We start from the raw sequence: 22299 nt of genomic DNA, 5'->3' as shown, positions 1-22299 counted from the left end.
AAGACTGTCAGGTTCTAAGCTGTGTGGGTATCAAACAGGGAAGAAAGACTGTCAGGTTCTAAGCTGTGTGGGTATCAAACAGGGAAGAAAGACTGTCAGGTTCTAAGCTGTGTGTGTATCAAACAAGAAGAAAGACTGTCAGGTTCTAAGCTGTGTGGGTATCAAACAGGGAAGAAAGACTGTCGGGTTCTAAAGAAGAAAAATAACACTAACCTTCTGTCTTACTATCATGCACTCTTCCACTAAATAATCGTCCTTGTCTATATATTACGTAAGGGATAATGTATAGCTACAAGGTCATTGTCGCAAAATAATTGACCGACACTGCGTTCTAAACCGACACTGAGTATAGCTATACATTATCCCGCTTATTACATGGCTAACTTATTAACAATATACGTAATTCATTTTACACCATTGACAAGACGAGATCAAATGCAGACGCAGTTGTTCTGTTGCAGTGTTGCTCCTCGCCGGCAGGTGTGGACGTGGACTACTACGTGGACTACTGATGTAGTGCAGCTGTGAGAGATAAAGCTGGGAACGAGGTTATAGCTTTCGTGACTGCGATCAAAATGCTTGATTGTGATTGGTCAATAGCGCTCTGTTGCCCCTAACAGCGGTCATTATTGCTTGTTGCCCATAGCAGCGGTCAATTATCGAGAAATACTTGACCGCTGTTAGGGGCAACCGAGCGCTATTGACCAATCACAATCAAGCATTTTGGCGAATGTTAAAACGCCATGTAATAATACCTACTATACTGTATGTCTCTACTACTATGCACTCAACACCGCAGCACCCAAGTCTCAGCACTGTTTGACGAACATTGTTACTCAGCTGAAAGAGGCTGACCTGTTGAACTTCGTTTTGGATAAAAGCTTCAGCTAAATTACTAAATGTAAAAATTACTTTATTATTTTAAGCAAGAATAAGGCTGTCCCCGAAGCCTGTTTTTGGGATTCGAACTTCGTCAGGGTTTTCGTTTTTAATATTTTTTTTTTTTTTTTTTTTAGCATTTTATTTTTTGACATGACATAAAACTAGACACACAAGCATTAACAGTAAATATCCACAATAAATCACAGTATTATACATTCCAATATTTGAATCAATATAAATGTAGTTTACGAGATATATACATTGTAACTGAGGGGTACAATTCCCTGACTGTATTAATAAGTATGGTATCATTAAACCACTACCGTCTTATGTACATTACTACTGGCCATACAGTACACAGGTATATCAGATGAGAACACCTCCACAATGACTCGGTTCCACAACAATATTGGATTTAAGTATTTATTGCAGCAAAAGGTACATAATATACTTCTCTATTTTACTTTGAATGCGCTTATAAGGCAAAGGAATGTGCGTAGGCAAATCAATAATGAATGTCCATTCTCTGGTTACGCAGGAGGTAATTATACAACCTGAATCTTAGGGAATTATATCTATTGTACTCTGGGGAGGCAGCGGGAGATTCTGGTAGGGGGTTCCCACCGGTTGTAAGCCAGCAGGGGGAGGAAATGTTCGAATGCAAAGTCTGGATCAGCGGGGACTCAATAAGCTCCTGCTATGGGAGGCGGTATATTACTCCCTGATCGGCAGACGAAAAGCAGCAGCTGTAATCCCAGTATGCGTGCAGCACAGGTGAAAGCCGGCCAGCCTCTCCTTGAGACGGGCTCGAATGATGCTCCTCACGTCACGGGTAAATCCCACAGTAGTGGGGTGTAGACGATTCTTCTCCGCTCCAACAGCCTGGTCCAAAGCAATAATAATAATAATCCAGCCGGAAAAGGGCTCTGCATTCACCGGTGTAGATCCTCCGGTGCGCGGTACTTCACATTAACTAAGTAGAACTTGACGTTATTCCACTGAGCTCTGACACTTTTACTATCCTATCCGCACGCGGTTATAAGTGCTCTATTTAGATACACGGTTGCTCGCTTCACTTGGTCGTTGACTCGTGATGAAGGCTTTACTAGTAAGGAGCGAACGATACGTTGAACAAACGTATTAGGATAAGACAAGACTCTATTTTGGGGCAAAACGGGCCCACTTCACCGCACGTCGTATCGTGGGTGAGGCTTCACTTGGGTAACTCAAACTCGAACTCGAACTACTTCTGTATTCACCTGCGCCATATTTATATGTACGGGGAATAAACTAGTGCCAACCTTATTTCTGTCTCGTATTCTTGGGCAAAGCCGGGCATGTACAGACATGTCTTGACGGTGGCTTTGAACTCGACTCTGGGGGTATGGCACTGGCGCTGGTGGAACGCTATCCAATAAGAGAACGAAATATTATGGTCTGTACTAGGTTAAAGGGATATTCCGTGTATATGTACAAAGAATACACAAGGGATATCAGACGATATACAAATATTATGCAATATATATCAATCAATAAATACATATATTCGGTTTAATCTGACCCTTTGTAACATACATAATACTTGCAATTAGGGATGTCCCGATCCGATCACGTGATCGGAATCGGCGTCGATCACGTGCTTTTCAGAGTATCGGGGATCGGGAAAAAATAATAATAAAAATCGGCAGTCAAAAAAAGATAATTTTTATTCAACAAACATGACCATGTCCACGTCTTAAACTCATACGGAGGCCTTAGTTTTGGTTTTAAATTACATATAATATATCATCATTAATGTATTTATTGTCACACAGAGCAGAATAATTATCCACAACAAACACATTCCCCTTTAATTTTCACCGTTGCAACAAACATTCCCTTTAATTTAGACGCTACACGCTACACGCGACCACTTCACAACAACAACACGTCGCTCCCGAAACACGGTTAATATCCACTGACTTGAGCAGCTAGACTTAATGTCAGAGGTTTGGAACTAAGCATTTTAAAATAGAAAGTCAAGCCAGTTGCAATGTTTGCAAGGAGGAGATTCCGCGTGGAGGAAAAACTCATGAAGCAGCAGGCTGGAGGCGAAGTTTTCAGACTAACTTTTCAACTGGAGGATAACTATCGTCGGCGTTTCAGACCAGAATGGACCATTACGTAAGTCGAACACTGAATGTATACTAATGTGCAAACATATATTGAAACTTTTAATATTTCTCATATGAAGCAGAAGCACATTTCTCAGGGTGAATGTAATAACAAAAGCCTCCGCTCTCGCGCCCCGGACTATTATAGGCAACAGATGGGCTTGTCTCGCTCTGCCAGTTTCTGACAAAAATGCGTCAAAATGGATTACTAATGTGAAAGATCGGATCGGAAACGATCGGATCGATAGATATTTAAAATCACATGATCGGGATCGGATCGGAAGCAAAAAAAGGCGATCGGGACATCCCTACTTGCAATACAATACAATACATACATAATGCTCTTGCTCGTTCTTCTTCCCCCCCCTCAGGACCCCTTTTGGATAATCCATCCATTATTTCGTTTCTAACCAAGGATTACAATTCATATGCTAACCTTTATTCTCTCCACCACTTCTAACCAGATTGCAATGTTGGCTTCATTGACACCTAAAATTATTGCGGTAGATATCTCTAGATAAATCACATCGAGATAAGTAAGAACCCATACCTTCCGGCACATTTTATCCGGTTGAATCCAGCGTGATGCTATCAGCTTTTTAGCAGCCGTAAGACCGGACAAAATTAGTCTCTTTAGCTGTTTAGTGGCTGCTAATTGAGAAACATCATTCAACAACAATACAGAAGGCAGTACAGGTATGGTCAGAAATAAAAATTCTGATAATTGCGTGGTTACTTCTTCCCAGAATATCTTAACAGGGGGGCATTCCCAGTACATATGTATAAATGTACCGATATCGCCCCTTGAACACAAGGAGCATAGAGAGTCTTGTTTAAGCCCCATTCGGTTCAATCTTATAGGAGTCAGGTAAATCCTATGAATATAATTAAGATTAATCTGTTGATGATCCGGGTTGCGTGACGCTAGTCGAACGTTTGCCCAGACTTCTTGCCAATCAAAATCTACTTCCAAGTCTGGTATATCCCTCCTCCAGACTGAGTCTTGGGGGAGGACTCCATACGAAGACGTAAGTAAGTGATGATAAAAGTCTGATACGAAGCCTCTCGATGTCTCCCTTTCATAGAAGAATTTGTGATATCTGTGGTGCTCAAGTGGTATCTTTAATGGGATTCCATGAGCCTTCAAAGTTGCTAATAACTGTATATAGAAATAATAAGTGGAGCTGGTGAGGTTAAATTTGTTATAAATTTCATGATAGCTACAGAAACCCCGTTCGTTGAAGATATCTCCCAATGTATGTATGCCTTGCTTTTCCCATTTGGGATATCTGATAGGTCGTTGTGCAATAAGGAGTGCATTGTTATTGAATAGGGGAGTATGGCTATGCCATTTATGTTGGTTAGTGCATTTTTTTCTGTGTGTCACGCCATATCCGAATTACATGTGTAATAAGAGGACCAAATTTCAAGTCGCATTTCTTAAATGATAATTTGGTGTATACTATATCCTGCAGTCTATGTGGTGCCACTATGTTTTCTTCTAATGTTCTCCAGGATACAGATGCTTGAGAATCAAACCAGGTGATCAGTGGTCTTAAAGAGAACGCTTTAAAATAGTGGTAGAATTCTGGAAATGCTAAACCTCCGTCTGCATTTTTTTCTCTGCGGTGGTTCTTTTTATTCGTGGAGGTTTGTTGTTCCAAATAAATTTATATGCGGTGGAGTGTAATTTTTTCCAGTAACCAGCAGGGGGAGGTAACGGTAACATTGAACTAAAGAAGTTGATTCTAGGTAAAACATCCATCTTAACTATTGATACTCGGGCCTGTACTGAGTTTTTAAGTTTTGACCACCTGTCAAAGTAATTTGTGATCCTATCTTGGAGTCTTGTATAATTATACTTCACCGTTTGGCATATAGTAGTGAATATTTCAACACCAAGACATCTAAAGTGTTCTACCATTGGTATACTTCCTGGAAGGATTGTAGTCTTCGCAGAGACATTAAGTGGGAGGAAGGCCGATTTTGGCCAGTTTATCCTAAATCCCGATAGATTGCCAAAATCATCAATCAGCTTGAGAAGATGAGGCAGTGAGGTGGTAGGGTTTTGCATGAACAATATTACGTCGTCCGCATATAAACTAATATGATGCTGTGTGCCCTTAATTGAGATTGGCTCTATGGATTGGGATTGTCTTATATACTGTGCTAAAGGCTCTAAGGATAGAGCAAATAGTCCGGGACTAAGAGGGCAACCCTGTCTGGATGAGCGCGACACAGGAAAGAGTGAGGAGGTGAATTGACCTCACTTTTATCATATTAATGAATCCGTTTCCTAACCCCATCTTTCCGAGTACTGCCCATAAATAAGACCATTCCAACCTATCAAAAGCTTTCATCGCACCCAAGGATAATACAGCTGTAGGTGGAATGGCATCCTTGCTGGCGTCTAATACATGTAGTTAACCGTCTTATATTATCCGTGATCAGGCAGCCTTTTATGAAGCCAGTCTGATCAGGATGAACTAAAGATGTCATATGCTTTTGAAGTCTGATGGCTAGTACCTTAGCATACAGCTTGAGATCGGTTCCGAGGAGACTTAAGGGTCTATAACTACCACATTCGGTGGGTTCTTTGTCCTTTTTAAGGAGGACAATTATGAGTGCCATATTGACGTCCCTGGGGAAGTTCCCCTCTTTGATTGAGTATAAAATCATATCTAGTAATAGGGGTCCAATTACATCCCAACATGAGAGGTACAGTTCTGGTGGTATACCATCCCAGCCAGGAGCCTTACCAATTTGCATTTCAGATATAGCCTCCCTAAGTTCCTCTAATGTAATAGGTGTATCTAACTGTTTAGCGTCTTCCATTGAGAGTTTAGGTAGGTTAATTTGATTAAGAAATGTATCCAGTTTATTTTGATCGAAAACCATTTCTGATTTGTACAAGTTGGAGTAAAACTTTTTGAAAGTCTCGTTAATTTTTTTGGGGTCTGTAACAAGTCCTTGTTGGTCCTTAATAGTAGGGATATCTGCACATTTTGCGTTGGATCGTATCTTCATAGCTAGTAGATGACTTGGTTTAGAACCATGAAAGTAATAATGTTGTCTTGTGCTACGTATTTGAAATTCAGATTGTTGTCTTAAAATGGAGTTAATCTCTTTTTTTAACACATTAATTTGAGACTCCAATTGAACCGAGTAGTTGTATTGTAAAGAGGAGAATAACGACGAGTAAAGCGTTTCCAGCTCTACCAATTTTGAACAACGATTCTTGCATAGGTTGGAGGCAAAGCCTGTTGTGTAATCCTTGATAAAACCCTTTACCGACATCCATAACATTCTGGGGTCCTGTACTGAATCCGCATGACTCTGCAGGAATTTAATAAGTTCAACTTTGAATTGTATAATGTATTCATTGTTTTTCAGCAGTGTCGAGTTAAATCGTCATCTTGGGGCTCGGGATGACAGTCTACCAAATGAAGCTTTCAGGAGTAAATAGCTGTGACCATTTCCACGTCATAATTATCAAATAGTCTTGGGGATGCAAAAACATAATCTATTCTGGAAAATGTCTTGTGTCTTGCAGAGCGAAAAGAGTACTCTCGAGCCGTTGGGTTGAGTAATCGCCATAGGTCATTTACACCTGTATTCTTGGCCCAATCCTTTAGTGCATTAGATGCATGTTTCTGATCATTGGAAATGGTGGGATTAGATTTATCCATCACGGGATCCCAAATAGCATTAAAATCCGCGCCGATTATAAAAGAATACTCTGGAAGGTTCAACATTGCTCTAGTGAGTGTAGCGTAGAAGTTGGCGTCGTAAAGATTTGGGGCATATGCCGCTACCAACACGATTTTCCTGTTACTGTATTTTATTTTAGCTATGGTTACTCGACCATCCACATCAGACCATACGTCCAACAATTCAATATTCAACTTCCGTTTTGCGACTATAGCAACCCCACAGGATCTCGTTCCAAAAGAGTAGCTAATGTTATGATATATTTTGTCCGCTAGCATTACATTGTCATCCACTAATAAGTGCGTTTCGCTTAAAAAAGCCACATCAACCTGTTTGTTTTTCATCTGTGTAAGCACGCTTTTGCCTTTATGTTGTTTGTTTAGTCCCCCAGTATTCCAAATCATTATATTCAAACTAGCCATAATCTAAACATGGTGTTGTATTCTTGTGTATAATTCGTATGGAGTACCAATTCACAATAGATATATATCCAATTATTGAGGTCCTGTTGAGAGCCGAGCCTGAAAACATACATATATACATATAATCCCCTATTCCCCCCCCCTCCCTCCCTTACACGACCAGTCAGCCCAGAATGAGCCATTTATCCTTAACTTTCCTAAGCAAATTGCCATAGGATCTTAAACTCTTAATTCTACCTTAATAGAATGTCACCCGTGGCTTAGCCACTCTCCCATTAAAATAATAAAATAAAAATAAAAAATATGCTTCAAATATCATAGTATATTCACTTAAACCTTAAGTGGTCTGCACACGGCGGGCGACAGACGTCGCCTGGCGATGTGATCGCCTGTCGCTCAATGACAATCGCTTAGCCCCCCACACCAGAGGCGACCGTTCTCAGGTATAATAACTATGTGTCGCTCTGTTTAGCTGGGGGTGTTTCCCCCCGGGAGATATAGGAGGGCGGACCGAAGGGACCGGACGTTAGGTTGTTGTGAAGCGGGTTCGCAGGTAGCTGTGTTGTGCGTTACGAGAGAGTATTAACCTGTAAAACCCATATTGAGCTGGAATTAAACCACCATATACGAATACAACCTCTCCTCATTCTTCCTGACATTACTGCATGCCTGGTCGCTACGATACGTTCATTACCACCGATTGGACAAGTAATGTTATGCAGCTGCTGAAAGAGAATGTTTTTTTTCACGGAAGACGCAAACTGTTTTGTTATCAACCATAATTTTCTTTGGACAATAAACCTTACAAACTACATCAGCTGCAGCCTGGACATTAAACTGTCAACATCCACAACTTATTTTGTTACCCGAGTATTAAAACACTAGTAGGTGCATCGTGGCGCATTGTTCATTTATTAGTTAATGACAAGCGGCCACTGTGGTGGATTTTTGACGTCTCCAGGGATGGTTAAATGAAATACAGAGACAAGAGATTGGCCTTAAATCAGAGTGCAAACCACCAGGTTCTCCACGGACATCCAGCAGCCTAAAACAGTGTCACACTGCGAATTAGGCATTCTGAAATAATCAAACAGGAGCAGAAAGAGACAGCCGGATTACTCACGTTAAATGAATACAATACAGGTTTATTGGAAAAGAAAATAATACAGTACGCCCATACGGACGGACTTTCAGTCTGTCAGAGTGCATATTCACAGGTCTGTCAGAGTGAAAGTGACAAAAAGCAAAGTGTCATGTGTTTTAACACAGTGGAATAGAGACGCCTTGCTCGTCTCTGATTGGGTTGGCTTTATATGGTCATTTAGGGAGTCAAATGGAATGGGCTTTTGAGGAGGGCTCGCTGCGGCCTTGGATGCAAGCGTTCTCTGGCCTGCTCTGAATATAATGAATGGATATAGTGTTTTAACAGTTTTTGAGAGAAGGATAACATGACTTCACGATCAACCCTGTTGTGGGGATTAAGAATGTGAAATTACCCTTCACATTTAAACAGAAATCCTGACCTCACAAATAGAGGAGGGGGGGGAGGAGGAGGAGGAGGGAAGGAGGAGGAGGAGGAGGAGGAGGGAAGGTGGAGGAGGAGGGGATGTGAAATTACCCTTCACATTCCCCACTTTGTGCCATTTTTGGCACATCCTGGTAATTTCAACCATCAATATCACTAAACCACAGTCTCAAGACACCATACAGAACATCAAATCAATCAACATTAATACATCATAATGTCATACTTGCCTAAGTAGGACGATAATTCCAAGCAGGTAATTGCAAAATGTTGCATCCTTAGGTACAATAATTTTTTTTTTAAAACATAATAAGGTAGAACAATAACTCTTGAGAAAGAAAGAAGAGGGGGAAAAAAGTTCAGGTGCAAATTGAAAAGGGGAGGAGTCCCAGGCCGGGGACAGATTGGTCGCTGGCGCCTTATAAAGCGCTTCTCAGTGACCCGAAGCGCCGACAGCAGTTAATAGGAAACAAAGAACAAATAAAATAAAATGGCAGTCTTAATATAAGTAGTATTTTCAAACTCTGAATATGTACCCATATCTAAATCAGAAATTTGACTTTTTAATATGCACACTGGCTTCCCTTGTTGTCGTCCTCAGTAGCAGTCAGGTGTCTTCCCACTCCTTCACACACAGAACGATATATATCTGTTGCAAGGAGGCTGGATGCCGTTGAGTACAGTAGCAGTCAGGTGTCTTCCCACTCCTTCACACACAGAACGATATATCTGTTGTAAGGAGGCTGGATGCCGTTGAGTACAGTAGCAGTCAGGTGTCTTCCCACTCCTTCACACACAGAACGATATATCTGTTGTAAGGAGGCTGGATGCCGTTGAGTACAGAAGCAGTCAGGTGTCTTCCCACTCCTTCACACACAGAACGATATATCTGTTGTAAGGAGGCTGGATGCCGTTGAGTACAGTAGCAGTCATCTCCCCATAGTTGAATACAGCAGCACACCAGGTGCAGGGAGTAGGGAGGTAGGATATTCGTTGTTTGTACAGGCCGGGGCCGTCGTTGGCGTGGTGGGGTAGGTCCTACTTATGCAAAAGGGCTTGTATTGCCGACTGGGGTGCGTGGTAGGGGTTCCTGTGGATCCCAGCAGCGGTGCGTTCTTATCTTCGTGGCAGGGCGGGGCTATTGCACAGGGAGCTTAGCTGGAGTTCCTGTCCCAGTTGCCCTCCCAGGGCCTCCACTGATCCCTGGGCCCCGCTTCCGTAGCACCGGCCCTGCTGTGGTGTTGCCATATCATGCGAGATGTTGAGCAGGCGGTTCCTGTTGGACTTGGGACTGAACCTGATTAGGTTGTCGTCGTCCTCCGCGGGTTCATATGGGTATGGTGGCTGGTGTGCCGGTGGAGATGGGGCCCCTAGGTGGTGTGGTTGCCCAGGGACAGCGTGGCCCTGCAGTGGGAAGTACGGCCCTGGTGCATATTCGTTATCTTCTTTCTCCTGCGCTGAGAGAAACGCACCATCCTCCCCCTCACATTCCATAGATCTGAGTTCCACAGCATTGACTAGTACTGCATCTTGGATGTCATGCGTTGCGTTAATGAGATTGCGCCGGCCAAAGGAAAAGAAATAAAAAAACTAAAAAAACAACAACAATTTCAAACATGGTCAGTGTGTTACATGTCTGGATATACAACAGGGAGGTAGGGACTCCCTCATAGTTGTACTGGCTGGAAACAAAGAAAAAAAAAAACTGTTTACAGTTAGCTGTCGCCCAAGTTGAAACATGTGGAAATAGTGACCACCAGGGGTTACAAGTTGTAACATTACAATCAAATATCAAAAGGAATGACAAATCCAACTTTAGGACGCTGGTATTACAAATGCTGTGATGGCGGAAAGACAAGTGCCTCAATAAGCTGTATAAGACAGTGTCTATGGAATTTAGAACATTTGAATAGCACTTATATATTCAAAAGTGCTTGGAATAGAGGCCTAACTGCCTCTAACTGCTGTGCAGTGGCAGAGCAGGTATAACATTGGAAAAGCTTGATAGAGATAAACACAGATAGTGACCAAAGCCTAACTGCTGACTTCACAAAGAGCGGAGGGCGAGGAGGAGGTTGGAGAGGAGGAGGGAAGGAGGAGGTGGAGGAGGAGGAGGAGGAGGAGGAGGAGGAGGAGGAGAAGGTTATAATTCAACCAGGGTTGAAACTTATCGTAGTGTCACCCAATCCCTTTAAGCACGTATGTAGCTTATCTTAACACAGATAGTGACCAAAGCCCACATCAAAGTTGAGCTTCTCGCAGTGTCACGTATGTAGCTTATCTTAACACAGATAGTGACCAAAGCCCACATCAAAGTTGAGCTTCTCGCAGTGTCACGTATGTAGCTTATCTTATCTTAACACAGATAGTGACCAAAGCCCACATCAAAGTTGAGCTTCTCGCAGTGTCACGTATGTAGCCTTTTAAGCACGTATGTAGCTTATCTTAACACAGATAGTGACCAAAGCCCACATCAAAGTTGAGCTTCTCGCAGTGTCACGTATGTAGCTTATCTTAACACAGATAGTGACCAAAGCCCACATCAAAGTTGAGCTTCTCGCAGTGTCACGTATGTAGCTTATCTTAACACAGATAGTGACCAAAGCCCACATCAAAGTTGAGCTTCTCGCAGTGTCACGTATGTAGCTTATCTTAACACAGATAGTGACCAAAGCCCACATCAAAGTTGAGCTTCTCGCAGTGTCACGTATGTAGCTTATCTTATCTTAACACAGATAGTGACCAAAGCCCACATCAAAGTTGAGCTTCTCGCAGTGTCACGTATGTAGCTTATCTTAACACAGATAGTGACCAAAGCCCACATCAAAGTTGAGCTTCTCGCAGTGTCACGTATGTAGCTTATCTTAACACAGATAGTGACCAAAGCCCACATCAAAGTTGAGCTTCTCGCAGTGTCACGTATGTAGCTTATCTTATCTTAACACAGATAGTGACCAAAGCCCACATCAAAGTTGAGCTTCTCGCAGTGTCACGTATGTAGCTTATCTTAACACAGATAGTGACCAAAGCCCACATCAAAGTTGAGCTTCTCGCAGTGTCACGTATGTAGCTTATCTTATCTTAACACAGATAGTGACCAAAGCCCACATCAAAGTTGAGCTTCTCGCAGTGTCACGTATGTAGCTTATCTTAACACAGATAGTGACCAAAGCCCACATCAAAGTTGAGCTTCTCGCAGTGTCACGTATGTAGCTTATCTTATCTTAACACAGATAGTGACCAAAGCCCACATCAAAGTTGAGCTTCTCGCAGTGTCACGTATGTAGCTTATCTTAACACAGATAGTGACCAAAGCCCACATCAAAGTTGAGCTTCTCGCAGTGTCACGTATGTAGCCCTTTAAGCACGTATGTAGCTTATCTTAACACAGATAGTGACCAAAGCCCACATCAAAGTTGAGCTTCTCGCAGTGTCACGTATGTAGCTTATCTTAACACAGATAGTGACCAAAGCCCACATCAAAGTTGAGCTTCTCGCAGTGTCACGTATGTAGCTTATCTTAACACAGATAGTGACCAAAGCCCACATCAAATTTGAGCTTCTCGCAGTGTCACGTATGTAGCTTATCTTATCTTAACACAGATAGTGACCAAAGCCCACATCAAAGTTGAGCTTCTCGCAGTGTCACGTATGTAGCTTATCTTAACACAGATAGTGACCAAAGCCCACATCAAAGTTGAGCTTCTCGCAGTGTCACGTATGTAGCTTATCTTAACACAGATAGTGACCAAAGCCCACATCAAAGTTGAGCTTCTCGCAGTGTCACGTATGTAGCTTATCTTATCTTAACACAGATAGTGACCAAAGCCCACATCAAAGTTGAGCTTCTCGCAGTGTCACGTATGTAGCTTATCTTAACACAGATAGTGACCAAAACCCACATCAAAGTTGAGCTTCTCGCAGTGTCACCCAATGTAGCTTATCTTAACACAGATAGATTACAATATTCAGACGCCCCCCCCCCACTCCTGCTTACCTAACTTGCCGCGACGCTGCATGTAATGCCCGTGGAATGCCGTCCCGACCAGCCGATGCAGACAGACAATTCCTCACTGTCCCAGACGTGGCTGTGTTGTAGAGCGATGAAGAGCCCGTCTGCACCGGCAGGATCGGTTGGCATCCCCGCTTCAGACACCAAGAATGTGGTGGATTTTTGACGTCTCCAGGGATGGTTAAATGAAATACAGAGACAAGAGATTGGCCTTAAATCAGAGTGCAAACCACCAGGTTCTCCACGGACATCCAGCAGCCTAAAACAGTGTCACACTGCGAATTAGGCATTCTGAAATAATCAAACAGGAGCAGAAAGAGACAGCCGGATTACTCACGTTAAATGAATACAATACAGGTTTATTGGAAAAGAAAATAATACAGTACGCCCATACGGACGGACTTTCAGTCTGTCAGAGTGCATATTCACAGGTCTGTCAGAGTGAAAGTGACAAAAAGCAAAGTGTCATGTGTTTTAACACAGTGGAATAGAGACGCCTTGCTCGTCTCTGATTGGGTTGGCTTTATATGGTCATTTAGGGAGTCAAATGGAATGGGCTTTTGAGGAGGGCTCGCTGCGGCCTTGGATGCAAGCGTTCTCTGGCCTGCTCTGAATATAATGAATGGATATAGTGTTTTAACACTTTTTGAGAGAAGGATAACATGACTTCACGATCAACCCTGTTGTGGGGATTAAGAATGTGAAATTACCCTTCATATTTAAACAGAAATCCTGACCTCACAAATAGAGGAGGGGGGGGAGGAGGAGGAGGAGGGAAGGAGGAGGAGGAGGAGGAGGAGGAGGAGGAGGAGGGAAGGTGGAGGAGGAGGGGATGTGAAATTACCCTTCACACCACTCTATAGCTTCTCAAACTAACGTTATTTATTTAAATTGTTCCCGTTAATAATAATGAACATAACCTTATGTAGCATGGTAATAATACGTAGATTGATCAATGAATGTATTGATACATTAAAGGTGTACAAATGATACACCAGTAGAACTTCTGCAGTACTTCTACTGTAGAAGTCATGTTATTTCCTCATTGTCCTTGTGCCGTCGCCTCCAAAAATAGGATCGAGGCGATATTTAGCGAGGCGACAGAAATATCTGCGCGACCGTCGCTTCAAAATCTCCTGCCGTGTGGGTTCTCTCATTCATAACAATGGAGGCGATACAATTCTGCCGGTCGGCTCGCTAAAAAAATCGCTCGCCTGGCTAAAATCGCTCGCCGTGTGGGGACCCCTTTATACTAACATGTATAAGTTAAAACACACCGAAGAATAAGAAAGATGTATAGAACTAAATTATAGAAACCTCAAAAAATAGAGAACATTTGTTTAAATCTTAATCTAACTTTGCCAAACTTAAACACCTAGATGAAAAGGAAGGTTTTAAATACGTGTATGCAGTTCGTCCCCCAAACAGGGGTGGGCAGTATTCCGTTGTAAAGGTTGTTGTTCTTCCAGATATGATTCCTGTGTATGGTCACAAATTGCTGTTTATGTTCCAGGGCTTTATGCATGCCATAGGGTGATATTATTCCAGAATATTCCGATATGACACTGAGCGTTGAAAAAGTCCAGAGTATTCCGAAATGTCAACAACATAGCATGACTTGCATAAAACCCATAAATCTAGCGGGCCCAAACAGCGAACCTTTACAATAATATAGAATCTAGCGTCACATATTAACCTATCTCTACATCAATGTCATCAAAGCTTGTTTGATGCCGCTTTTGGTGTCCAAGTTATAACGAAGTAATCAAAAAATAAAAAAGAAGAATAAGACTTAGCCTCCTCCGCGTAGTGGGTCCCTCATGTACTCCTCGGCGTCTTCAGGCGAGGAAAGCTTTACCCTTATTCCATTTTTATCCATGATGGAAAGACTTGCAGGGTAGCGTAGTGTAGGTTGGAACCTCTTCTCAAAAAGACGAGACATCACTGACTTGTAACAGGCTCGTAGGGTTACAACCTCACGGCAAAAATCCTCGTAGAAATACACTGGTTTCTCGTTGTATTGCAGATTTCCCCTTTTCTTTCGTGCCGCCCGGATAATCATATCTCTTATTCCAGCTTGACGTAGGCTAGCAATAATCACTCTCGATTTATTGTTGGTGTTGTCTCGGATGCCAATTCTGTAGCGCTGATCCACTATAGGTGGTGTGGAGAGGATATCTGGTCCTAGAATTTGAGCTAACACTGTCGCGAATGAGTCGTTTGTGCAGTCAACTGATTCATCCAGTCCCACTATACGGATATTAAATCTACGGGAATGACGTTCCATTTCGAGTATCTTAGCTGTTAGCTTCTCGTTGTTGTCATATATCGTATCCGTTAGCTTCCCGTTGGCCTCATCCATCTTCTCCGTTAGTTCCACGATGCCGTCATGTAAAGCCCCATCGCCCCTAATGAATCTCAGTGTATGTTCAATCAAGGTGGTTTCAACTACAGTAGTGCGTTCGGTTTGTTCGACAGCCGCTGCTTTTAAATCTTCGATTTTGGATTCGATAGATTCTTTGATAGCGTCAACCTTAGTATCAACCTTATCGGTTAAGATCTTTATTAGTTTAGCAAGATACTCTATATCGGATGAGGTGGCTGGGACGATGGAAGAAGTGGCAATATCAGCTGTTTTTCTCTCAATCTCTCCTTCCAATTCCCGCACGGAGCTCGTATCCACCGGCGGATCCTCTGGAGTTAGTTTGGTTGCGCGTTTCTTTTCTGTTTCTCTCCTTGTTGTCATCTTGATTCTTTCAGTCGATAGTTAGTTGAAGATCTCAGTTAATATATATACGTCGAGGTTTAAACACATTGGTGTTGTAAAAAGTGGTTTTTGAAGCAAAAATAAAAAAAACTGGTGAGGAGCTGTGACCAATGCGACCATTACATGCTGATGCTAAACCGGAAGTAAAAAAAATCCTTTTTTTATAATTTTTTTTTATAAATATCCTCAAACTAAATCCTCAATTTGAATAAAGTGATTAATCTGATTAAATGATTTTTTTTTTTTTAAATTAAATCAACTTTCCAGCCCCAGACCCAGCCCAGGGAGAAGCCCTAGCCCAACTAAATCAATTAAATCAACTTTCTTTAATGAATATAACTCATCAGTTTTTAATACTATAATATTAGTGTAGCCTAATCTTTATCTGCAACTGTGAAGAAAAACCCCATTGGTTTAAACAGAATGAAAAAAATTATAATAATAAATTATAAAAAAAAAATATATATATATTCTAATGTTGATTTACAATTCGAATGCCAACGTAACGAACGAAGGTTCGAACGTTCAAACGTTTGGGCTCAGCCCTAGAATGAGCTGCTGGCTAGAACGTATGAAGGCTGGCTGTTTGGTTTGGAACGGAGCCCGGATGTGGACGTTTAGTTTGTGTCGTTTAGCAACTTAATCACGGCTTTACGGATCTGCTCTTCTGGCAGCGCTGAATTAAACATGAAACATCTCTCTCTCTCTCCTCTCTCCCCCCCCCCTCTCTCTCTCTCTCTCTCTCTCTCTCTCTCTCTCTCTCTCTCTCTCTCTCTCTCTTTCCCCACGTATCTCTCTCTCCCCCTTTCCCCCCTCTCTCTCTCTGTCGTTTCAATGAGTTACTTGACAAAAAACTAGAAAAACTATTTGATCAAAGTGATATGACTGAATCCCTCCTGAGAGGGAGGCTGGAACATGGAGGCAGTAACTCAAAGTGCTTAAAGACAGAATCACTATTTAGTTTCTATCAATCAGCGAAATGGAACACAGACCTTTATTCTGAAAGTGTTTGAGATTATTAGGCTACTTTTAAAGTGGAGCTACTGGATGTCTGAGACAGAGAATCGATATCTGCAGTGGAAACGCTGGATTGACTGAATGATATTGATTGTTAGATTATAAATATGACTGTGTGGGCTAGACACATGTGCCTAGTCATCAGAAATGAACCACACACACATACATACACACACATACACCCACACACACATACACACACACACACCCACACACACACACACACACACACACACACACGGTAACATTGTGCCATAACAATATCAATAACTCATAGAATGCTGTGTCAGCATTGAAATGGTTTATTATGTGTAGAAATTACAAATATATGAATATCTCCCTCTCTTTCTCTCTCTCCCTCTATGTCTCCCTCTCCATATCTCTTTCTCTCTATCCCCCTCTCTTTCTATTTCTTTCTCTCTATCTCTCCCTCTATGTCTCCCCCTCCCTCTCTCTCCCTCGCTCCTCTTTCCATCCCCCCCTCTCCCGCTCCCTCTATCTCTCTTTCTCCCCCCTCTCTCCCTCTCATCTCTCTTCTCCCCTCTCTCTATCTCTCCTCCCTCTCTCTCCCCCTCTCTCTTCATCTCTTCTCTTTCCTCTCCCCTCTCTCTCCCCCTCTCTTCCTCGCTCTCTTTCTCTCCCTCACTTCCTCGCTCTCTTTCTCTCTTTCTCTCCCCTCTCTATCTCTCCTCTCTTCCCTCCCAACTCTTTCTCTCCCCTCCCCTCTCTCTCCCTCTCTCCTCTCCCCTCTCTCTCCCCCCTCTATTCCTATCTCCTCTCCCCCTCTATATCTCCCTCTATCCCCTCTCTCTCTCTATCTCTATGTCTCTGTCTCTCCCTCTCCCCCTCTCCCAACTCTCTCCCCCCTCTCTTCTTCTCTCTCTCTCCTCTCCCCTCCCCACCTCCCTCTCTCTCTCTCCCCCTCTGTCTGTCTCTCTCCCCTCCTCCCTCTCTCTCTCTCCTCTCCCCCCCCCCCCCCCCCCCCCCAGGGTCTATGTCAGAGGATCTCTCCCTGCTCCAGCCTGGCGAGCAGCAGCACGTCTCCTCCTGCCGTCTCTCCCTGCTCCACCATGCTGCCCCCTGGTGGTGGAGGAGGCCACAACGCCACCACCTACAGCTCCGTCACCAGCCCCACCTCCACCCTGGAGAGCAGGGACAGCGGCATCATAGGTTAAACTGACCTAGATACAGTGGAGTTACTCCAAGCTGTTATTTATTTTCTTCTTCTCTCGCCAGCAGATGCTAAAACTTCTTCTTCTTCTTCTTCCTCAGCGACGTTGACTAGTTACTCTGAGTCCGTGGCCGAGCGGGGGGACGGCGGAGGTAAATACCATGGTGACGGTTACCGCGGCAGCAGCCTGAAGCTGTGGCAACAGGGCGGCGGTCAGAGGACCACTTCCTCTTCCTGTACGGGCAACGACAGCTTCCTGTACAGAGTGGAGGAGAACATGGCCGCCTCCACCTACAGCCTCAACAAGATCCACGGAGAGAGAGGGATGGAGACGTCGCACTCTTCTCACTCCGCTCACTCCATCCCCCTGTACCTCATGCCAAGACCCAACTCTGTAGCAGGTGAGAGAGAGAGAGGGAGAGAGAGAGAGGGGGGGGGAGGGAGGGAGAGAAGGAAAGAGGGAGGGACGGAGGGAGAGAGAGAAACTGAACTGAGAACACTACTAAAGCATAAAGCTCATTTGACTATAAAAAGAAAATGTATACATACAAATCAGTCTCCCATTCATCAGCTCCGCACTTTAAACTTGTGGAAATCATGTTCAGAAATATTGACTGGACCTTCCTAGACTACAGCAATATGTATTTTAATAACTTATCTTAAATAACACCTCTACACACACACACACACACTCACACACACACACACACACACACACACACACACACACACACACACACACACACACACACACACACACACACACACTCACACACACACACACACACACACACACATGACTACACGTCACACACACCCTATCAGGAAGGAAGGACGTCCATTGTCATTCTTCCCAGTAGCAAGAGAATCTCTCACTTCCTTCCTTTTTCTCTCTCTCTCTCTTCCTCAGTCTCTCTCTCTCTCCCTCTCTCTCCCTCTCTCTCACTCTCTCTCTTTCTCTCTCTCTGTCTCTCTCACGCTCTAGCTCTCTCTCTCTCTCTTGATTCCAACTACACAAGCTGTCATCGGGCACACACACACACACACACACACACACACACACACACACACACACACACACACACACACACACACACACACACACTCACACCCCATGTTCCCATCCTGGTGTTTGGTTGTTTTCAGTCCTCTTGTCAACATGGAGCTGAAGGGATAAGGTAGTAGTTTGATGCCTTCATGGTTTGTTTGTTTTGTGTGTGTGTGTGTGTGTGTGTGTGTGTGTGTGTGTGTGTGTGTGTGTGTGTGTGTGTGTGTGTGTGTGTGTGTGTGTGTGTGTGTGTGTGTGTGTGTGTGTGTGTGTGTGTGTGTGTGTGTGTGTGTGTGTGTGTGTGTGTGTGTGTGTGTGTGTGTGTGTGTGTGTGTGTGTGTGAATATAGGACATTAGCGGGGAATGGAGCGTGCATTGTAATTTCTAAGCTAGTATATTGGTCTTATCTCGGAAAGGGAGACCTTCCCTTTGGTACTTTCAGTGTTGTTCAAATGCATTGTTTAAATGTTCTGAGAATTGGTTTTACCCTTTAACATTTTGTGCGGCAACAACGAGTATACTCGTTATTGCCCGCCAATCGTTGTGCGCCAACAACGAGGGAACTCGTTTTTGGGATCAATATTTTATTTTTTCGCCATGGCATTCATAATTCATCCAGCCTCCCTCCGGTACGCAGCTGGACCCTGGTCTGATATTGCAACGCCTCAATACCGCCCCCTGGTGGATTTCGGGCAAGTTACACTCCACGCCAAACCGGAAGTGGCGCTCGGTGCATCAGGGAAATTCCTCCGCCAGAGATATATTGTAACGTGGGTCTAGATACACACTTGAGTGCATTGGGATCGCTTTCTAAACGCAATAATGAATATGATTTCGGCGTTTATTGCGTCATACAAACGGGAAATGGATCTAGCAGATCGACGTCAAATAATTGGAATATTTTTCTTCCAGTCTCATCGGCGAACGGTAAGAGGAATCTAACGTTATTTTCAGCCTGAATTTATTTATTTCACTGCAATCCATCTGATCAACGTATCAACCCATACTAAAAAAAGACGTTACTGACAATCAAGGAATTATAAACGACCCCCCCCCCCCCCCCCCCCCCCTTTCCTTCACGCATGATGAAGCATAATGTATACCGATCATATACATTTGAATTTTTTAATATAGCGTGTATAGGAAAGAAACGCCAATCGATAATCTATCATATGCGTCGGGGCCTATAACTCGCGTTTTAGGAATTACTGCAGAAAACCTTAAAAACATACTTATATTCACGACGGTATTAACACGACAATGTATGAATGAAAAAATATAACGTTCCCACATCCGGAACGATAGATACCCGATGTTGAATGGGCCATAGTAATGTCAATATAGCTATAATATTTAAAAAGTTATAGCCCTGCAAAGAAGGTAAACATCTCCATATAGGCCGTGAGCCAGGGCCCCAAATTTGGGCCACGGTTACCATCTTGGGGGACTAACTTTCATAGTGATTTTTGGGAAGGTATACACCCCTACTGCTAGAAAATATGTGATAGCAATGCAGCAGTTGCCTCCAAATGTGTGCTATCGCATCTTTTATAACACTACCAAGCATATTTTTCAGGCCTCCTGTCCGAAATTACATGCCCCAAATGAATCATGATAGCTCCTGAACCATAAGGCCTATATCCATGTTTCTGGTCTCCTTTGATAGGTAACAAGTTAGGACATATGAATCCAGTGTAAGTAAACCCACATATATACCATTCCAGAGTAAATGGAGATACAATGAAGGAAAACATCATATTTTTACCCTCGCCTGGTACATAATCTTAATTTAAAAGGCAATATGACCATTATAACCAATATCCCATGCATAATAATGCAACTGAATGTGTTCTCCTACTTCTTGACTACAAATGTAACTGTAAATGTGATGACAATACATTAAAAATACAACATTTATGATACTGTTTAAAAAGGTATACTCAGATGATGTAAATGTTTTGGCCATGGTTACTGTTTACATGTTGACTGTTTACTGGTAATTGTACTCCAAAACACAATTTCTTTCAATACAGCCATGTTACAAAAACATAAATCTCCCCAAAACATTGAAATAGTAATAAAAAACAATGAATATTGATCAATATGCAGCATATTCAACATTCATATATGGGCCACAGAGCTTCATGCCATGTGACCTATCAATGTTTTCAGCTCAGTTAGACCTATACAATGATATATTGCTTATTGGTTTTCAGAAAAATATTAGTTTATTTTGGAAAACTCAATACAAAACCCAGGGCACATATAATCACATCACAGAATTTGTTCAGGAATTCAAATAAGAAATAACTTATGACTTAAGTTCCGTCAGTACAGACAGTTCTCAGTCTCTATCCGCGGCGCTGTTGGCGGCAACTGAGAGCCGAGACTAGTACAGACAACAAGTTTCAAGTTTGTTTATTATTTGTCATAATAAAATACAGAATACTTTATGATGGAATGCTTGTTTCCGTATGAGCCCCTGAGTGTGTGCTACATACAGTAAAAAAAACATTTATAATAATAATACAAAACCTATACTTTGTTTTACATTATGTTAATAGGGATGCCCCGATCACGTTTTTTGCCACCGATACCGATCACCGATCGTCTATGAGCCATATCGGCCGATACACTGCTGATACAGATCGTTTTTGGTTTTATAAAAAAAAGATATATATATATACTTTTTTTTTTTAAATAAAATATATATATTATATAATTATACTTGTAGTTGTATTATCTGCGAGACATCGCCACCACGCAACAAGTCAAAATACTCGCTATCTGCAAACAGCTCCACTGTCTGTGTGTATACTCTGCTTTGGTCAAATCACATTCAGCATGCCCTCAGCGTCCCCAGTCAGAGCGATAGTTCAACTTGACTGTTCAGTTATGAAGCATGATAGCTAATTAGCCAACAGCTGCAAAAACTAATAATGTCAATTATGTTATAAGACATTGATATCAGGAGCTATGTGTAGCTACTGCTAGCCGGCTAGATAACGTTACACAACGCCTCATGTATTAAACTAAAGTGAACTATTTAGTTTACTGGGTCATTTCGTTTAAACAGTGAGCTGGATCTACTGGCCTGTAACGGTCCAAAAACTATTTCACTCCCAAGATATATGTGTTGCAAATGACATGTGTAGACTGGCAGACTGTGAGAACCAGGCATCCACCTCAGAGTGTGGAACGTTCTCATGAAGACGTGGAAGACTTGGAAGATTATTGTGATTATTAGTGTAAGAGCCAAAGCTATATATATTTCGGTTATTGTATTATATGAATGTTTAATATTTATTGGATTTAGATAAAGTCATTGAACCGTCGTATTTGTCATAATAGAGCATTCTCGAACATAGAACCTTCTAGAACGTAAAACAGTCCGGAATGTTTGTGGTGATGTCATAGTAGAACTTTCTAGAACGTAAAACATTCTAGTACCATGGACTGAAGCCAGAAGCCAACGAAGGAATGTTCATGTGTCGAGTCGGTGGTGATTTTACCTTGTAGTAGTACTTGTGGCCTGCATTAGTACTTGTAGCTAGTAGGAGCCACTTGTATTAGTATTTGTAGGAGTGACAG

At 42.6% G+C, this 22299-nt stretch overlaps 1 protein-coding gene across 1 annotated transcript in view; it reads left to right on the top strand.

Moving 5' to 3' along the window:
• The window catches only part of tanc2a (tetratricopeptide repeat, ankyrin repeat and coiled-coil containing 2a), a gene marked incomplete at its 3' end in the record, with an annotated part of 261579 nt that overhangs the window by 133919 nt on the left and 105361 nt on the right, over positions 1–22299 (top strand). Inside the window, 2 exon segments of the mRNA XM_084329297.1 lie at positions 17479–17659; positions 17762–18061. Of these exon segments, the coding sequence (XP_084185423.1) occupies positions 17479–17659; positions 17762–18061 (481 nt within the window).

This window comes from Notolepis coatsorum (genome assembly GCF_963971535.1).
Source record: "Notolepis coatsorum genome assembly, chromosome: 14".
Classification (NCBI taxonomy): Eukaryota; Metazoa; Chordata; class Actinopteri; order Aulopiformes; family Paralepididae; genus Notolepis; species Notolepis coatsorum.
The sequence above is the reverse complement of the archived record's forward strand: the minus strand, read 5'-3'. Positions and strand labels throughout refer to the sequence as shown.